Source organism: Pocillopora damicornis, chromosome 4 (assembly GCF_964200805.1).
Source record: "Pocillopora damicornis chromosome 4, jaPocDami1.2, whole genome shotgun sequence".
Classification (NCBI taxonomy): domain Eukaryota; kingdom Metazoa; phylum Cnidaria; class Anthozoa; order Scleractinia; family Pocilloporidae; genus Pocillopora; species Pocillopora damicornis.
Genome location: NC_142673.1, coordinates 25,911,113 through 25,929,597, shown reverse-complemented (window position 1 = coordinate 25,929,597; position 18,485 = coordinate 25,911,113). Strand labels below are relative to the sequence as shown.

Sequence of the window (18,485 nt, the reverse complement as noted above, 5' to 3'; positions counted from 1 at the left end):
GAGTCGTCAATTCGAAGACACACCTCCTCAGCAGCAGCTCACACATTCATGACTTTACTGTTGTGTGCATCTAACTCTTACGTTGAAAGAGACTTAACTTCCTCTTCAGAAAGTCTATGCAGACGCCGTTATGTGAGTAACACTTCCGGTTAGTTATTTTCACTTCCGATTATTTTTGTCTTGGAGGAGGTAGGGGAAGGGTCAGATGTTTTGTGTAGGTATTTGTGAAGGGTCATGCGTTAATCTATTCTGGGAAGTAGGAGGGCCACGACTTTTTTCGCAAAAAAAATTTCTAAAATAACCCGACCCACCCCCCCCCCAAATAAAAAACGTACCTTCCCTAAAAGATCATGGAGTCTTCTTGACCCATTAATGAGATAACTTCTCATTTACAAAGACAATTTTGACAGAAGAACAAATCAAGGCACACCACGTCTTCTTTGCGAGAAGATACAACATTAATATTTGAAAATCTTCAAACGAACAATTAACACCACGGTGGCGTGACAAGAGGATCGTTCAAGTTGATATTATTACATCCTCTTGAGAACTCACGAGTGAAACATTATGAAAAGGGTGTGAAGATTATTCACAGGTGAATGATTTAAGTTGTCTTTGAAATCATGGTTGTCTCAAAAATGTGCAAGAACTGTTTTTTGAAATCAAGGTTGATTTCAAGGTTAAGTTCCTGAGTTGCCTTGAAAATCAAGGTGGATATTAAAATGCGCCAGAACCCCCATTTTTATCCTACTGAATGCGAAAACGGAAAAATGGAACCCATTTTTTAATTTTTATAATGGTACATGTTTTTGGTTAATCTTTCTAGGACTAGGTTATATACAAAGTTAAAAATTTTATTTGATTCTAATGCTAGTTTCCCTTTAGTTTGAATTCACATATTTGATTTACTCAATCAGTTGATAATTGATTCCTAGGAAGTGAGTCAAACTAAGGTTTGAAGTTCACCAAGAATGAGATTTACTTATGCTGTCTCTTAAGTTACATTATTATTACATGTATTATGGCACTTGAAGTTGAATTATACTTGACGAATGAGGAAAGTCCTCTTACAGCTTTGATTTGAAATTTTTCTTTGCATTCAGCATTGAGTTCTTCATCCAACTCAAAATAATATTCTGATCATAATGAAAAGTCATGGCACAGCAGTCAAGCGCTGGATTCAAATGAACATTAGGGTGGTCTCAAGCTCTGAATTAAAGTCAGTTGAGACAAGATTTAACATCATCTACCTTGGAGTGATGAATTCCCTTTTCTATTGTAGCATAGCTAACATACCTAACTTCTCATAATTGCCTTGAGGAAAGTTAGATTTGACTGAATGGCTGCTTCTGCATCCTTTATTGGATCCTGGTTTTTATTATTTTATTGTTTTTTTTTTACGTAAATACTGTTACTTTTCTAACATATTTTTGTCAATTCCTCAGCATTTTAAGGTAAGTTTTTAAACTAACGTAGAACGGCATTTCTCTGCAACGAAGTATTCAAATTAAAGTTAGCAATCATCGGTAGTTGTAGCAGACTTTCGCAACACCAGAAATCAAAGAAAATTCGTCAAAAGAGTTAATCTAAGCTCAAAATAAAGGCATTTAGCCGATGTATAAAGATCCTTCACAACCAGGTGAAGTCACCCTGTCGGGTAAACGGACGCGACGTTTGACTGTTCTATAAGCTTTTTTTACAACCTTGCCACCTCAACCGTTCTGGGAATGTCTCAAAGGAACTCATTAAGATTGGTAAGGTCCAAATAAAATTAACAGAAGCGTTATCGAACGCGAAATCTCAAGACAACTACCCAAACTACAAAGTTGCCGACAGCGTTGCTGTCTAATATTAGGAGTTGTTTTTTCACGGGAAAAACCAAGGCTCAAGCTTGAAGTAGATGACACAGAAAACCGGAAGTATAGAGCTTCTGCTGTATAGTATGACGAAATTATGGTTTTGTGGTTCAAAATACACGCTGCGTCTTTCATGTGTCGCACTGTTCCAACATTAACAATTAAAACAAGGTAATAAATTATACAAATTTAGAACATTTAACCAGAAGGAAAGTTTTAAAACATTTAGTTCAAACGATATGAAATCGCTCAAAAATTGATCTACATAATAGGTAAGGCGTAACAACAAGAAGCAGGAATTGTAAAAAAAAAAAAGGCAACAACTTTTTACGCTCCAAATGAGCGCAATCATTTCAGTGAGCTGGTCATGTGATCAGGGTAAGCGAAAACGAGTGACTCCGTGAGGACGAGAATGAAACTCTTTCGATTTTCGCTGTCTTTCTCACTCCAAAGGTGTATGGAAACAAAGAATGTTCCTGTCGTCGATGAAAAACTTTTCCCAAAAGGATTTCATTAACTTAATTCTAAAAGTGGTTGTACCAAAGACCTCCAGCAGTTCGTTTACGGTATCCAAATTCAAATCGAGCGAGTTCTTAGCTCGATCTGTTTTATGCATCTCGCGGATTTCCACACTCAGGGCTTAAAGGGTAGCCATGAGATTGATAAAGGTAACAATGAAAAACAAGAACACTGTTAGTTTAGATATAACAAAAATGTAAATGGGATATTTATGCTTTAAGGAGTTCAACCTGGTGTAATTTAAAAATCCCACAACGAAAGTTCTGAGAATGTAACTTACTATTAAGCAAACAATTACGACCCAAGATGACAAAGATTTGATAGAAATTAGTAGCTTAACATATCGAAACAAGGCGACGGTCAAAAGGATTATTAAAGTCCAAAATGAAGGAACGTATTTGAGCCGATGTAAGATTGCCTTGTAACCGGGGAACTGCGGAACATTCTGAAGGGCAGCTATAGAGATAGCGGTGAAAATACATAGCGAAGCCAGCCACACCATCGTGACATCCTCTGAAAAAGGGAAAGCCGCATCTGTTTTGCACTGATATGCAGTGGATTTGTCCCGGAAGCAAGCAACATCACGAACCATGTACAGAAATGCACCAACTAGCTGCCATAGCAACAACAAACTGAAAGCCAGTGCTAAGAGTTTTACATGATACGGATTTCTTTGTCTTTGTCCATCTGGAAAAAAGTGCCAGTAGCAATCGGCTGATTCCTGTAACAGTGGCCGGCGTATCTCAATACAAGTTGTCATGGCAATGTCAACACAAGCTGACTAGGATAAGATAAAATTAAGTTGACCTTATACTGAAACGAATGTAAGAAAAATATTACAAAGAGTTTCCCATTGATATCAGCTGCACCCCTAAGCGGTCGAAAGACCCTACCACTTTGAACCGAATATACGGTAGTTTTTTTTACCTTAATTCTTATTTTTGAGAACTTAAAAGGTTACAGTTGTTATGGTAAATACAGTAACACGCTTTTTAAGTGCCTTCGCTTTTAAACCAGCTTTTACGTATGTAGCACTCGTGATTGGTTTCTTTGATCACCAGACAATCGTGTATGATCAATACAGTTTTACCTAATACTGATATAATTTTTCAGCATACCTTCCATTCGCTCTCCTGCGAGTTATCTCTTGACAAACCTTATTATGTCTCAGCTTCTTGGGAAGGAAATAACACAGTGATACTCCGCAGCTAAGAGAACCCGTGTTAATCATTAGTTAGCTGTATTTTCCAATTGTCATTTCTTTAGAGGAAAACTTCAAGATATTTAGACCTATTTTAAGCAATCTTCTTTTTCAGCTTGAGGATCGTGTTTCAGTAAGAGGCATTTCAATCCCTACGGACAAGTTGGATGACGGAACCCTGACGGTACCATATATAGGATAGACACAGAGAAAAGAAATACAATCTGAGTCCCTTTTGAGGATTCGAACCTCAAGCAGTCAGCCCAAATAAGACGGCAATGAGGGGACCAATCAGCAAAGTTTTGCAAGCAAAGAGTGCTGCTTAGCTGTCCAGTTAAGGATGGATGGAATGAGATATACCCATTGTCAATGAAGCATGTGCAAGCGGTATAAGTTATAAAATACGTGTATCTCTGTAGTTGTAGTGAAGATATTAGCTAAAGCTAAACACTTTGCATTGGTTGATGAGTGCCCGTAACTGTGGCACAAGTCATTTACTTCAAATACTCTTCTTTTCAGCTTGAAAAGCACGACTTGCCCATGGAGGACAAACTGAATGACAGAAAGAAAACGGTAACGTAGATGTCATGCAAGAGTAACGGGATAGTAAAAATCACCAACCACTTATTTTCGCAAAATTGACAGACTCAAATTGAAAGAAAAAAGGAAACAAAAACAGTAATAACAAAAACTATAACGTCTTAAAGAGGCTAGGCATTTGTGTTACAAGCTACTTTTCCGCCGCAGAACACAAACGTGTCGACATGATTACTAAAATATTTCAGCCAACGGGATACGACGAGTTCTAAAACTGTCATTACAGACGTACTTGCCTTTATTCCTATAAAAGTCAAAATTCGAAACACGCAGCTTACAAAGGCTCGAGCTCAAAAAGCACTCATCGACACGCACGGATAAGAGTGAAAAACAGTTTTAACTAGTTGTGCGATAAATAAAATATTTGAATCGAATTGATCTACATTGCTCCAGCTGATCAAATGAAACTTTGTTCAAACTGACAGTCTGTGTCTTATGTGTCTTTGCCACCGTTATATCACATTAATAATAATAATAATAATAATAATAATAAGTCTTTATTAAGCACTCTAAACAACAAACGTGTTTAGTTACAATGATATGAAATCAGCAAGTATAAAACTAATAAACTAACTAAATTACTAACTGAATAACTAATAAGAGAACAAACATCTATTAATAAAGGTCCTTTTGAAACGTTCAGTTCTGACAAGCGGGAGAATATAATTATGGCGCCTCTTACGTAGCGTATCCATTGTTCGCTCTGGTGGCAAAAGGTCATCTAAAGCTGTTGGAAAATCGCTGTCGGTGATCTTGGCCCACAACTTCTTATCCTTTAGAATAATAATATTTTCAATCGAAAAAAGCTCTTTACAGTAGCCAAGCTTAAAAGCTCTCTTGAACAGCCTGTCTATGCGACTCAGATACTTATGATAATACGCGCAGCCCCATACTTCTACAGCATATGTAAATATAGGTAGAATAAGACTGATAAAGAGAAGATGAAGATGATCCAGCGGCAGTCCATAGAATTTACAAACACGTAAGATGTACAGACGACTACTGGCTTTCGATATAATATTATCAAAATGTAAATCCCAGTTACACGGATCAGATTGAAAAGTTACACCCAACAACTTCAGACATGGTTTACGCTCTATAGAAACCAGAGGAGCAGGTAAGGCCTTAGTGGATTTGCCTCTAAGAAGCATCTCCCACGTTTTCTTGAAGTTTAGTTGCATACGATTAGCAGATGTCCATGCGACGATCGATCGGACCTCCTCAGCTGCTAAATTGCCGTTATTAGCCAGCGATTTTACTGGAATACTTAATGTTAAATCATCAGCATATTTCACAAGTAAATTCTGATTTGGTAGAATGGCCTTAATATCATTGACCATAATAGAAAATAGTATAGGGCCTAAAACTGTCCCCTGAGGGACACCTCTATTGATATTTACATAGTCCGTGACAATGGCATCAACAACAACTCTTTGTTTCCTGTTCTGTAAAAAACTAATAATCCAATTGGTCACGTATGGATTTATATCAAGTGTTTTCAACTTAGAGCAGAGGATATCATGAGGGACCGAATCAAAAGCTTTGCTGAAATCAAAAGAGAAGATTCTAACACAATCAAAACCCGACTCAAGCCATTTCAGCCAAGCATATTGACACTTAATTAAGGCCATTGTCGTATTGTGGCCTTTGCGGTATGCAAACTGGTCGAAGCTAATGAAGTTCTTCATATATTGAGATAATTCTTGACTGTATACAAGACGTTCAAAAACCCTCATTATTACATTAGTCAGCGAAATAGGCCGCAACTGTGTGCAATTTTTAAAGTTGGGCTCTTTAGGCAAGGGAGTTATGTCGGCCAATTTCCAAAGATCAGGCACAATGTGATTTTCCAAAGAACAGTTGAAAATATGGGTAACAACAGGAGCGAGGTCGTACGCAAACTCTTTCCAAAACCAGTACGGGATTCCATCTGGACCAGAGGCAGTTCTTTTTAATTTCAGTAGACTCCTGGTAACACTGGAGACCGTTAAAACAGGCATCTCGCTTGATTCCGGGATAGTGACAGTGTCAATGGGTTTATAAAGGGGATCAGTGTTAATGGAACAGAAAAAATTATTGATCTCGCTCGGAGAGATAATTGAGCTTACTTGCGAGTTGGTAGACTTCCTTCCTGTCAGGGAATTGACTGTTGACCACCAAGATTTGGATTCTGCACTATGTTTCTCAAAATTCCCTTTAACTGCTCGAACTTGATTATCTCTGATCAACTTGTTGATTTTCTCTTGAAGAGTTTGGATCTCAATCGAAACAGAATTTCCTGACATGTTACTTCGCCGAATCAATTTTCGCCGTTGGTCCAGTAGATGTTTGATTAGAGGAGAAAAGAACGGGGGGTCCCTATTAGACACACGTACTGATATACCCGGAAAACACTCATCAAACATGGACTTAATCTTGGTACAAAAAAGATTAAGTTTTCCATTCACATCTCCGCATTGATAAACATTGTCCCAGTCATTCTTCTCCTATGTTTTTCTTTGCAGGGTTTGGATTAAAAACCCGCCTTTTACTTCTAGTTCAAAAGTTGCGGTGTAAATGCATCATACCCTTGATCATGACCACAAGGAAGCAGTTCAAAAGTTGTGGTTTCTATGTATAATGCGTTTGTCAACAAGGAAGCAGTTTAAAAGTTGCAGTGTCTATGCATCAAGTGTTTGTCAACAAGAAAGCAGTTCAAAAGTTGTGGTGTCGATGTATCAGGCCTTTGAAAGCAAGGAAGCAGTTTATAAGTTGTGGTTTCTATGCATCATGTGTTTGCCACTAAGGAAACAGTTTAAAAGTTGTGGTGCCTACATCATGCGTTTCTCGACAAGGAACTGAGGAGTGTAAAAGTTACGGTTTCTGTGCATCGTGTTTGTTAACTAGGAGGGAATTTAAAAGTTCTGGTTTCTATGCATCATTTTTTTTAATCAGCAAGAAGGCAGTTTTAAAGTTGCGGTGTGTATGCATCATGCGTTTGTCAACTAGGAAGAAGTTTAAAAGTTGCGGTTTCTATGCATCGTGTGTTTGTCAACAAAGAAGCGGCTAACGTGGTGTCTCTGCGTCAAGTCGTTATCAACAAGGAGGCGGTGTAATCGTTGCAATGTTTATGCATCATCTGATCATCAAGGAGGAGGCAGTTTTCAAAGATTCAGCGTCTCAACATGTATCATGTAATCGTCAAAAAGAAAACATTGTCGTATAGTTTTATAACCTCCATTATTTTATAGGTACTGAGATTTACCCACAAAAATCGTAGTGAATAAAATTCGTACTGACTCTAAATGTAGCCAATCAGGAGTACGAACGACAAAATTTCACCGTGAAAAATTATCGTTCGTCCAATCAGCAACGCGAACGACGAAATTTCACTAATGATGAATGAACGTACTGAAGAGAACGTCATGCGAGAGCCGTTGCACAAAACCCGCGCGCTTTGAAAAATGGCCGAGGGAAGGTTCGCTTCTGTTTACTCAGTTGAAGAATTCATTTTAGAACACGAAAACAAAAATACCGCTCAAAAAATTGAAAGAGATGTAAGATTGCTTGAAAGATTTTTAAAAACGAAGGACGAAGACAGGAAAATTGAAGATATTCAAGCGGCTGAGTTGAATGAATTCATTAGCGAATTTATTATCTCCGTACGCACTAAAGATGGCAACGAGTACGAGCCGACTTCGCTTCGAAGTTTAATGGCCAGCTTCGAACGACATTGAACTTGATTGATATCTGATGAACACAGGTAAGCTTAAGTGTTATGAACTTTATGCACTTTTATTAACTTGTTGTTGAGAAATTTTTAAACTACTTTTTACGCTTTTCATCGCCCCATATGTGCTATTTGTCTACCAAAGACAACACGAAAAAATCTCAGCACCTATGAAATAGGAACTCGTTGATACTACACAACTCGTGAATAAAAATCGTACGCGCGCATTTTCCATGAAGTAATCTCTATTTATCGGACTTCTAATTCACGACTTGCGACTTGTAACTCTCCTACTTCCTGAATCTCTGACTGCGAACTTTTGATATCCGAATTTCATTCATCAATTGCTACATTTGATTCTGAAGTGCCATTTCAACGTCCACGAACTGAATGCTTGAGTCAAGAATAGACAATCAAAATATGAGGGGATTTTAGTCATTTAGAAAAGAGAGGTGCAGCAGTAACCGAGATAAAAAGGAAATTAACTTTCAAGATCACAAGTTCACAAAGATTTAACTCTTTAAACCCTAAGAGTTACTAGCCTCTAAATAACTTCTCACAATGTCAACATTTCTAAAATATGAAGGTCAGGAAAATAAAGGAAATGATCTTGAACTCAAAGAGCTCTTGATTGTTGAACAAATTCTCCTAGCTAGTCAGCACCGTTGGGGATGCACGCAGAACAGTTCAGTGATGTTGGGTGTCCAGATCTAAACAAATAAGGCATCACTTTGCAAGCAGCAGGGGAAAGATGGGATTTAATTTAAAAAAATAGTAACTCTATGTTAACGTATGTTGCTCGCAGCAATCAGATTACAGCATTAAGGTATGCTTGCTCCTGTCAGAGTTAATCAATTGTTCTTCTTACCAATAATGGTATGGGATTAGGGAGCCGCAAAATATTGCAATTGCGAGTCTACCCAACATCCACGCCCACCAGAATTGTCATCTTACCTACCAAGTTTTAAGGTTCAAATCCTTCGTGAGGACCTTGCTGCTATGATCTGTTGGGGCAAGAAAGACTGAGAGGGAACTTGTCTACCATTAAAAAGTTTAAACGTGTTTTGTGTACCTCTTCAATTTCAACATCGTCAGCCTGATGGCCTAACACGAACGTATCACTGGAGCGTGTGTTTCGGAATGGCCAGTTTTGCTGACACTGGTAAATTGCGCAAAGCATCTGCGTAAATCGTATTTGATCGATAATTTACTTCTTGTGTTTAAAGTTTTTTGCCACTACAATAAATTAGTTACCTGTCACTTCTAATTAAGCTTTGAAAAATTTCCAGTAAACAACCATAGGACTTGCAAGCTTGTGGGTCGGCGCTTGTACACTAACATCTCTCTTGCTGTGCAGCACAATGTTACACAAAGTATTGGAATGGCTTCGAGTAAGGAAGATACCTACGAGGCCATACGCGTATTTATATACCAATATACGTATACGCGTAATACGTGAGCAAGGTGATTTATAACATAGCTGGTAAATTTGTCTAATCAACTTCAATTGCGCAAGCGTGCTTCATATTCCTATTATGCACGCTCATGACGTCAGCAAACAAATCCCTCGAGAAAAAAAAATTTTCCATCGGGTTGAAAATGTTATAAAACAATTGGTTCATACGTCATCTGTGCGTTCATCGAGATATGAAGCACTTGGGAAGTTTGGAGAGCACTCAAGAAGCTAGAGCAGCTACGCATCTTTCGTGCTCTCCAAACTTCCCGCGTGCTTCATATCTCGATGAACGCTCGCTGACGTATGAATCAATTGTTAAGTGCGATATCCCTTCATCTTCGATCTGCATTGTATATGTCAAACATTTCATTTTTGTTCATGTTCACATCAAATTTTCCTTAGAAGTTGTGGTGAAATAACTTTGATTTTGTTACATAATTTTTGCATATTATGCACAGATTTCTTTAACAAACTATCGATCCGTTTTCCATAAATTGAGACCACAATTATCATCATAATTTTAATTATTATCACTGTTAGGGTTATTATTGTTATTATTATTACTACTATTATTATTATTGTTATTATTATTGATATTTGGGGGAATCTTTCTCTGGTGGAGCAGCTTACTCGTCAGAATGTGCGAAGCAGCAAGTTTGCTACTTTGCGTGTGAATAAGTATCAATCTTCTGCTACACTACCTTCTAGCATCATTGTTTCTTTTTCTTTTAAATAACGAAAGAGACCTTAACCCCCCCTGCCGAAAAAATACTCTTGCATGCGTAGCATACCTACGTTTTGACAAACTGTAACGTTGTAATTTTTGTGGTACCTACGCTAGCTTGAAAGATAACTGGTCTTTTCAAGTTCATCGTCTTTAATCGCACTTGAAACCTTGCCATAACCTGAGCCGTTTCGACCACAAACAACTTGAAAAACCGTTACTATTTATTTCAAAAATGGTCCAAACAAGCAAGAGAAAACAGAAGCAACAGAAAGCCAGATACACACGTTTTCTTAAGCTCTTGAAATGCATTTTATGGAAGGTGAGCATTGCGAACATACAGTAAGACTACAATCTTAACACTCTTCAAATACATAAAACCATAAAAATAGTTTTATCTCGAATTCTGATAATTTCTTGACTATCGGCTTCAAAAGACTTGACACCCATGAAAAATAGAACAATGAAGTTTATCACCTGGCAATTTTTTTAACTACTCTGCAATCTTCTATTAAAGTTTTTAATCTTTCACATAGGCTTCCCCTCGGCTTAGCTCAAAAAACTACTTTTACTTCTCCAACCCTAAAATCTAATAAATAATGCTCTGTATTGCTGGTCGATAAATAAATCTACATTGCCATGTCACACTATAAATAAAACAATAAAGGATGAGAATGCCAGTTCTCTTTATACAATTGATTCAAACTAGCAAACGTCTGTGACAAAAAAAAAAAAGAACTTAAAACTGGTTCAGTTGTATTCACCTCATCGTTCTTAACCCTTTAACTACTAAGTGACCACTATCTAAATTTCTCCTTTCAATGAGAAAAAAATTGCAACAAAAAAAACCAAAGGAAAATGAAACAAAATAAAAACAGAAAACAAGAAAGACAGAAAATAAAGCAAAAACAAACAACAATCAACCAGCCTATCAACCAAAAATGAACGCGACGATAGCAAAAATCATTTCTCAACGAAAAATACAAAGAATCCTTCTTCAACTTAGACCATCGAGTTATCAAAATATCTCGGCCAGCGAAATTGAATAAACTCGGCTTTGAAGGACTGCTGCGGTCGATTCCTATCGGCGTCTTAATCATTTTAGAACTAAAAAATTAAAAATCGTCGAGACGTTTTCCAAAAAAGATAGACATTCCTATTGATAGAATTTTCTCACCTTTTTTGAAATAAAGAATTTAATGCTTATAAAAGAAATGCGACGTTAAAAAGAGAAATGGCGATAGTACTAAAAAATTGCTTTGAGACTTGTTTAAAAAAGAGTCGCAAAAAAAATTCAGTATCAAAGACGTGTTGAAAACAGACACGATTGGAACCGCAAAGGAGCTTTGAAATAAAATAGTTTTTCCGTTCAAAAGATAACAATGAAGTCCTCCTAAATCGTTACGCTTAAATTACTTCCGCTTCCTCCAAGAATTTCCGGATGAGAACATGGGCCTGTGACCAAGGGGACGCCTGATTGCGCGCGCAGGAGGTCTGGGCGGGAGATTCTCGCCACTGTTAACACTTGACGTGGGAGGTTTGGGAATCTTCGCTGAAAGTGAATTTTTCCTCCTAGAACCCAGAGGGCTCCCGATTAAGTTTGACGAGTAGAGCGTGGGACTGGATCGAGTGCGATTCATGGGAGGGCGGGGTCGGTAGTAGGGTGTGACACCAATCTCCACTGTGTGCAGAGGCTGGTTAGGTATGTGGTATTCCTGTGGATAGGAAAGCAAGACAAACGTAAATGACCCACTAACTTTCGATGAATTGCTTGTTACAATTCTTCTCGGCAAATCCTCAAACCAATTTTACGAAATGTTTAGTCAATTTTCGAAATCCGACTGATGATTCAAAAAGTGTTTGAATGAATGTCAATATCAGAGCACCTGCACACCCACCCCTCCCCTAACCCATCATTTACCCCTAATTGTTATCAGGTGACTGTTGTTCAGTTTGGGGAGGGGTAGGTGCGCTGTAGCTCAGATACTGACATTGACTCCCGTGTTTAAACAAAGTTAAATTCATTCATATTATTTTAAAATTTTAGGACATACCATGTCAACAGAAGTATATCGTAGCATTCTAGCTGGCCTTTTTTCTCGGTTCAGATGTCCCACTGGGCTCTGTGAATGAGTAGGAGGACTGTAACGAACCCGACTTGGCTTGAAATCCTTGGCTGCATCGTCCTGTTGATGATGAAGCTTCAAACTGTCAAGAGACCCACTCCGCAGGGCAGTTTTAATTTCTTCCGATACCAAAGCGTCTTCACCACTACGCTGTTCGGAGCAAGCTCTAGGTCGTGTTACACGGTTTATTTCGTCTTTACTCTCGACGACTGCCTCTTTTTCGTCCTCGCATACTGCTTCAACCCTGTTTGGTTCTCCGCTGAATTTTTCAAAAGCGTAATCAAATTCATCGTCTACACTGGATTCAAAATTCTCTTCAGTTTGCTCTTTTGGTTGCTTTGATTCAAAATCATTAGTGGATGAGATTGTTTTCGGTTCTGTTAAGGCACTGGACAGCGGCTTAACGTCGTGTAATGCTTCACTAATTGTCGATGTAACTTTATCTTTGATCACAAAATCGCGCGTCTTTGAAGGATAATGGTGCTTCAGAAGTGAACTTCGATCCACAAATCCTAGCTCTAAATTTTTTCTCAGGCGTTCACTCATCCCCTTTATGGCTGGATCACCAGAAGCACACAATTGTGGTACTTTAGGGCTGGTGGCCGGTTTTTCCTCGTGCACAAGTTTTTTTACATGGTCAGTCATTTCTTCATTTTTACTATCGAGAGTGGAAGCAGGTTTTTCCTCTAAGTTATTTGTAACTGTAGGATTATCGAGGTCTGCTCCAGCTATAGCATTTCTATTTACACCCGCATCATACACTACTCCATCCACGATAAAATCCTTGCTATAACTATCTCTGCACAAGCACTCAATCTGCTCCGTATTGTGACTTTCTGAATCAGTATTATCTGAACCAGTTAAAATCCTCTGGTTCGATTCAGTTCTTGTCTGATTCAAAAGGTTTATCGAATCTTGAGAAACTCCTATTTCATCACTGGCAAGTGTTTCCTTGTCACTCCAAGTAAAATTCTCTTTCGGTTTCATGTCAGCCTCTTGCTTACGCTTTAAAACGAGTAAGCCATCATCAAAGCTATCCTCAGCTTCATTCTGGACAGCAATTGTTTCTACTCCAGGTATTTTCTCGGGAATTTCAGCAACCACCTTGTTACTATTCTGATTGGGGCAAACTATACACGCCACATGCCAAGAACCACAGGAAACCTTCAAAGCAAGAGGAATGAAGTGATGGTCAGTTTTCGAGGTTTCCTAATATTTCTTCCTAACGTTATCAAGTAAAGAGGGAAAAACAATCCCATGGTACAAGAAAAGAAGATAGGCGGACACATCGGGAAATGGAGGACCATTGAAACAAAAAAATCCAGCGCACTTACAACACGGCCTAAAGCGTTCTCCTTCTTTCTCCATCCCTGTTCCCGTTTTATCTACTCCCCTTCAAAACCCTCCCACCCAAGCAAATTCTCATTTAAGGATTACCATCTAACCGGGACGAATTACGTCCAAAGACTCAAGAGGATAAATTCAACCGTCAAAAATAAGCCTTAAGGCAAGCTGTCTGTTTCTCTATTCTTTTTAAATCCCACCAAAAAGCGCATTAACCCTTCGAACCCTAAGACTGACTAGGATCTCATTTCTCCTAACAATATCACCTTACAATCGCACATTAAGGTCATGAGAATAAAGGAGATGATCACCAACCAAAGAAGCTCTTGCCTGTTAAACAAATTCCCCCTGTCAGCACCTTAGGAAATGTGTAGAGAACAGTATGGAGAATATGTAAACTGATGTTAGGTTGTAAAGGGTTAAGCAAGTGAGTCTATAGCTTATGAACAAAGGTACGTATATACTCATAATTTCAAGCTTAATCAGACCTTTAAAGCTTTCCACGTTCCCAGAGAGACATGAAATGGTTCAAACTGGAAAAATCTGCTGCTTTCGTCCATACGGATAATCTGGCTGGCGTTTTTGCCCCACAGGTACAATTTACCATCATCTGCAAAGAAACGCACATCATGATTTCTTCGTTAATTTTACATAATAAGTCAAAGACTGTGACGAACGTTCAGCAAGCGAACTGAACTGAAATGAACTGAACTGTTTTGTTTTGTGTGATTATTTACTATCGTTTAAATTCTATTATCGTTTCATTGTTCATTCTTTTAATCATTTATCAGAGCGTATTTGATCGTGTTATTAGCCGCCTATCACGTTTAAAGCCTGTTGCTTACATAATCTCGGCAGTATCACATATCGGAGTGTCGGAGTAAGTTGTCGGAGTATATCCATCTAGAGTTTTCTATCGGAGTTATCGGAGTTTTCGGAGTAACTGGAGTCACTTTCCCACGGAGTTTCTTTTACCCTTTTTACGCAGGATCAAACGTGAGTTTCTTTTGTACATTCAATCGCCTTTTTTATCGTTATATTCATTTGTAATTTCCATAGAATCATTTCTGATTACGCAATCATAAATTTCCTTTTAGTTTTCACCGCATTGTAACACGTCGTACTCAATAAAAACTGGAATGAGACGGATGTGTATATGTGGTTGACACTCAACGTAATCCCAACACTTGGGTACGCGACAAAGACAGTCTTAACCCTTTAACTCCCAGAAGTGATTGACTTGTAATTTCCCCCTATAATATCCGTCCATTATCCAGCCACCAGGTAATGAGAATACTCAAACTTATCAGGAAGAAGTCGTTATCTTGATCTAACACCAACTTCTCATAACTTATTTACAAGGAATTGTGTGCCAGTTAGAGGGGAGAATTAACAATCAGATCTTAGGAGTTGAAGGGTTAATGAATCTCTCTCCCCAAGGTGTAACTTGTTTTTCTCTCCAAGACCTTACGCTTCTCTTTAATTTCGATTCCAAAAAGACGCATCTATTTTCTTGCATGATGTGTTTTTACACAGTTTATTTTGGGAGGATTTTCGTTTCTCTCGAAATAAGTTCCTTTAGTTGTTTCCAATGAGACTATTCTCAGAGCTTTTCCTTACCTGGTATACGTCTTTTTTTTTTTTTTTTGGTGACATAATGGCAATGCACATAAAAAATTAACAGGAAAGAACAGCATTCATATAAGTGAAAGAAGTAATACCATCTGTTCTTACCTGTAACAGCAGCAGAAGTGTTCTCGCCAATAGAAACACTGATCACCATTCCAGGAAGTAAACTGGAGCTCAACTTTGTTGGATTGCTGAGAAACTTCACAGACTTTCCATGTCCCAGTTGACCCTGAAATTGAGAACTCCAAAATTCATCATCTTGCTAACTCGTGTATTTCAATGCACTCCCACAATTGTTAAAACAGTGTAGGAGTGTAAACACTTCAGACGAGGGTAACACCTATTGTTGGGAAGCCAAAATCTGTATAGTAAAAGTGAAAAGTCTGTACTTGAGCCACTTGCCCTGACAGCTAGAACTTATACCGGTTTCCATAGCATGTGGCAACTAAGAGTATAGCTACTCCATTCTGAATGGGATGCCATTCCATCAAAAAAGTTACTCCAGTATTTCATTAGGCTCCCCTAAAAATTTTCCAGTACCCATTCATATGCTTGGGGGAGAGAAGCACTGTGAAAGTGAAGTGTTTTTCCCAAGGTCACAACACATTGACCAGGCCAGGTCTTGAAACTGGACCTCTTAACCCAGAGTCCAGTGCACAACTACTGTGTCTCACATCTGTATAAAATCTGCTTTATCTGGATCCTTTCCCTTTTAGTTTTTTTAAAGATGAGTCCACAATAGATGGTCACCTAGTCTTGAATATACAAGGGAATGATGTTTTAAATGTGTAATCCCTTACAAAAGTATCTCCTTGTTTTTCTCACCTCAAAGTTATTACCCCAGGAGTAAAGAATGCCATCTGAAGTAAGGATCATTGAATGAGAGTCACCACCAGCTAAATCCTGGATTCCATTTGATTCACTGCTTGAAAACACATGCACAGGGGACAAGACATCTGTTTTGGCACCACATGCTTTGCTGTATCCCCAAACATGAACACTGCCATGAACTGAGAGATTAACATCATTTCATATTTATATCAAGCACTAGTAAAATAACTGTTTTATTGACCCTTTACCCCACTAACATCAGTATACATATTCTCCATACTGTGCTCCATACATTTCCAAAGAGGCTGACAAGGAGAATTTGTTTAACAATCAAGAGCTGCTTTTGTTGGTGATCATCCACTTTATTCTCATGACTTTCATGTTTGATTCAAGGGTAATATGGTGAGGAGAATTTAGATGCTGGTAACTCTTAGGGGCTAAAGGCTTAAAAAGTCCCCAAAATATAGATAAATCTTCTCAACTTTTTTTAGTAAGAACAAACTGAATGTTATAATGTACAAAAACATTTCCTGTTAAACTTGTCTGCATGGGCACACATAGTATAATCTCATAACCCATGATGGCTAAGCCGATGAAAACTCTTGAATTGCATTATCCAATGATCCATCCCAATTATCCATTATCCAATAATCACAGACATACTATAAAAATTTAATGCCAATAAATGAAAGATGCAAATTAATAAAATTAATAAGAAGAGGCTGAATAAAATTTCTGATTCCCTGGGAGAATTTCAGTAATCTACACCTGTATGTGACTTTTTCAAATAATCTCAAACAAGCACACTACTTAATGGGGGCCAAGCACCAGACAACATGCTACTAATACTTCAACAATTTTCTAACACAACATTGAATCCAAGTGAAAGATATGAAGCTGATAATTAATGCCAAACCAGGAAGCAATGATAATACTTTTTTTCTTAGTTATTTTCATTTCCTTGTAATGAATGGCCATCAAAGAAACGACACCAACATGGTACAAATCGTGAGCTTGTAACACAGGGATGAGTCTGTTGCTAAGTTGACAGTTTAGCTGTAATTTAATAAAATCAGTCTCCTTTAATTCAGTGTAAAGGATTTTTTTAATAAATGAGAATGTGAGAACCAACAACTCATCTCTGTTGTTGTTGTTTTTTTTATTTTCAATCGGGTAAACACCAAGCAAAATTTGGCTACAATTTTCTCTTCCCTCAGCTAGTGAAATTGACACCAGTAGCCTGAAGTTAAAGACGCCACTTCCAACAATTCACCGACTTAAAAAATTCCACAATTTTGATTCCATTAATCATCTGGCTCTGGTTGTTTGAAGGCTGGACAATAGTTTCCACTGGATAAAATCTCTAGGTGGTTTACAGTGCAAAACCATTTTTTGACACTTATCTGCTGGAGAGTGATACATTGGCTTGATAAAGAGCTATCCACCTTTTTAAAAACTGGGCCATAAAATGTGGTTCACTTAAATATCCATTTAATATCTAGACTTTTTTTAATAAGTCTTTTCACATTGAGTTACATACCATCTGCAGCTATACTATGACTGTTGCCACAAGCAATTACAGAAATTGGTGGTAAGTCAGGCACAGTCTTAGGACAGATCACATCTACTGTATCACCACAACCAATCTGCCCTCTGTTGTTTACACCAACAGCAGCCACTTGCCCATTAGTAAACAAAAATACAGAATGACGAGCTCCACAAGCAACTTGAGACACAGAGCGTTGTAAAAGAGTATCCACAAAAACTGGTAGGAGCTACAAAAAAATTAAATATTGGTACACAGATTAAAGGAAAGCTGTGTTTAAAGTTATGCTCTTATATGAATAATGAGAACAACTACTTTTAGACTATTGACTCAGAAATTGTAGTGGTTAAATGCTTTCAAAAATTAGGGCAAAGTTATAATCCTCACTCAAGGAAAAAAGTTCTAGCTACATGTACCTGTTAATCCATTGCTCTGCATTTCACTAGGGTGAATGGTTTGCTCTAACAAATGGCAAATGCTCTGAACTTGAGTATTAGAACTCTTTACTGCAGTTAATTTTTATAATTAACTCAGTTCATAAAATGTGTCAGACTATCTTGCAATAGATAGAATGATACAACCTGACATAAAACCTCACCTGGTTTTCTTTGAAATCAGGTTTCCTGAAATCATATCCCAACTGCCCACTATAATTATTGCCAAAGCTGAAGCAGTCTCCATCTTGTGTCCATACAAAGCTGTGTCTTGTACCACAAGAGATCTCCGTCAGCTTAGTGCCTGATGACACCCCTAAGTGCACTAGGCGGGGATGCGGACTGGTTTCAGTGCTACCTACTCCTAACTGGCCACTGTTACTGTTCCCCCAACTGTAGATCTTGTTATCATCTATGAGTTATTCAAACCAAATCGTCAGCAAATCATTAGCCTGTTTAGCAGTGTTTTCAAGTTAATGTTTTTTGTTTTTGCATACTACTGCCCTATGCTCT

General features: G+C 38.0%; 1 protein-coding gene and 1 pseudogene across 1 annotated transcript in view; both read right to left on the bottom strand.

The window, feature by feature from the left end:
- Positions 1 to 2,270: 2,270 nt before the first annotated feature.
- Positions 2,271 to 3,135, bottom strand: LOC149047421 (uncharacterized; annotated as a pseudogene).
- A 7,128-nt stretch (positions 3,136 to 10,263) lies between these two features.
- The window catches only part of LOC113686725 (uncharacterized), a 9,457-nt gene continuing 1,235 nt past the window's right edge, over positions 10,264 to 18,485 (bottom strand). Inside the window, exons 2-8 of the mRNA XM_027204385.2 lie at positions 18,137 to 18,384; positions 17,533 to 17,767; positions 15,987 to 16,171; positions 15,267 to 15,390; positions 14,021 to 14,142; positions 12,117 to 13,352; positions 10,264 to 11,777 (exon numbers count right to left, since the gene is read on the bottom strand). Of these exons, the coding sequence (XP_027060186.2) occupies positions 11,475 to 11,777; positions 12,117 to 13,352; positions 14,021 to 14,142; positions 15,267 to 15,390; positions 15,987 to 16,171; positions 17,533 to 17,767; positions 18,137 to 18,384 (2,453 nt within the window). The 3' untranslated portion in view covers positions 10,264 to 11,474. The remainder of the gene's footprint in view (positions 11,778 to 12,116; positions 13,353 to 14,020; positions 14,143 to 15,266; positions 15,391 to 15,986; positions 16,172 to 17,532; positions 17,768 to 18,136; positions 18,385 to 18,485) is intronic.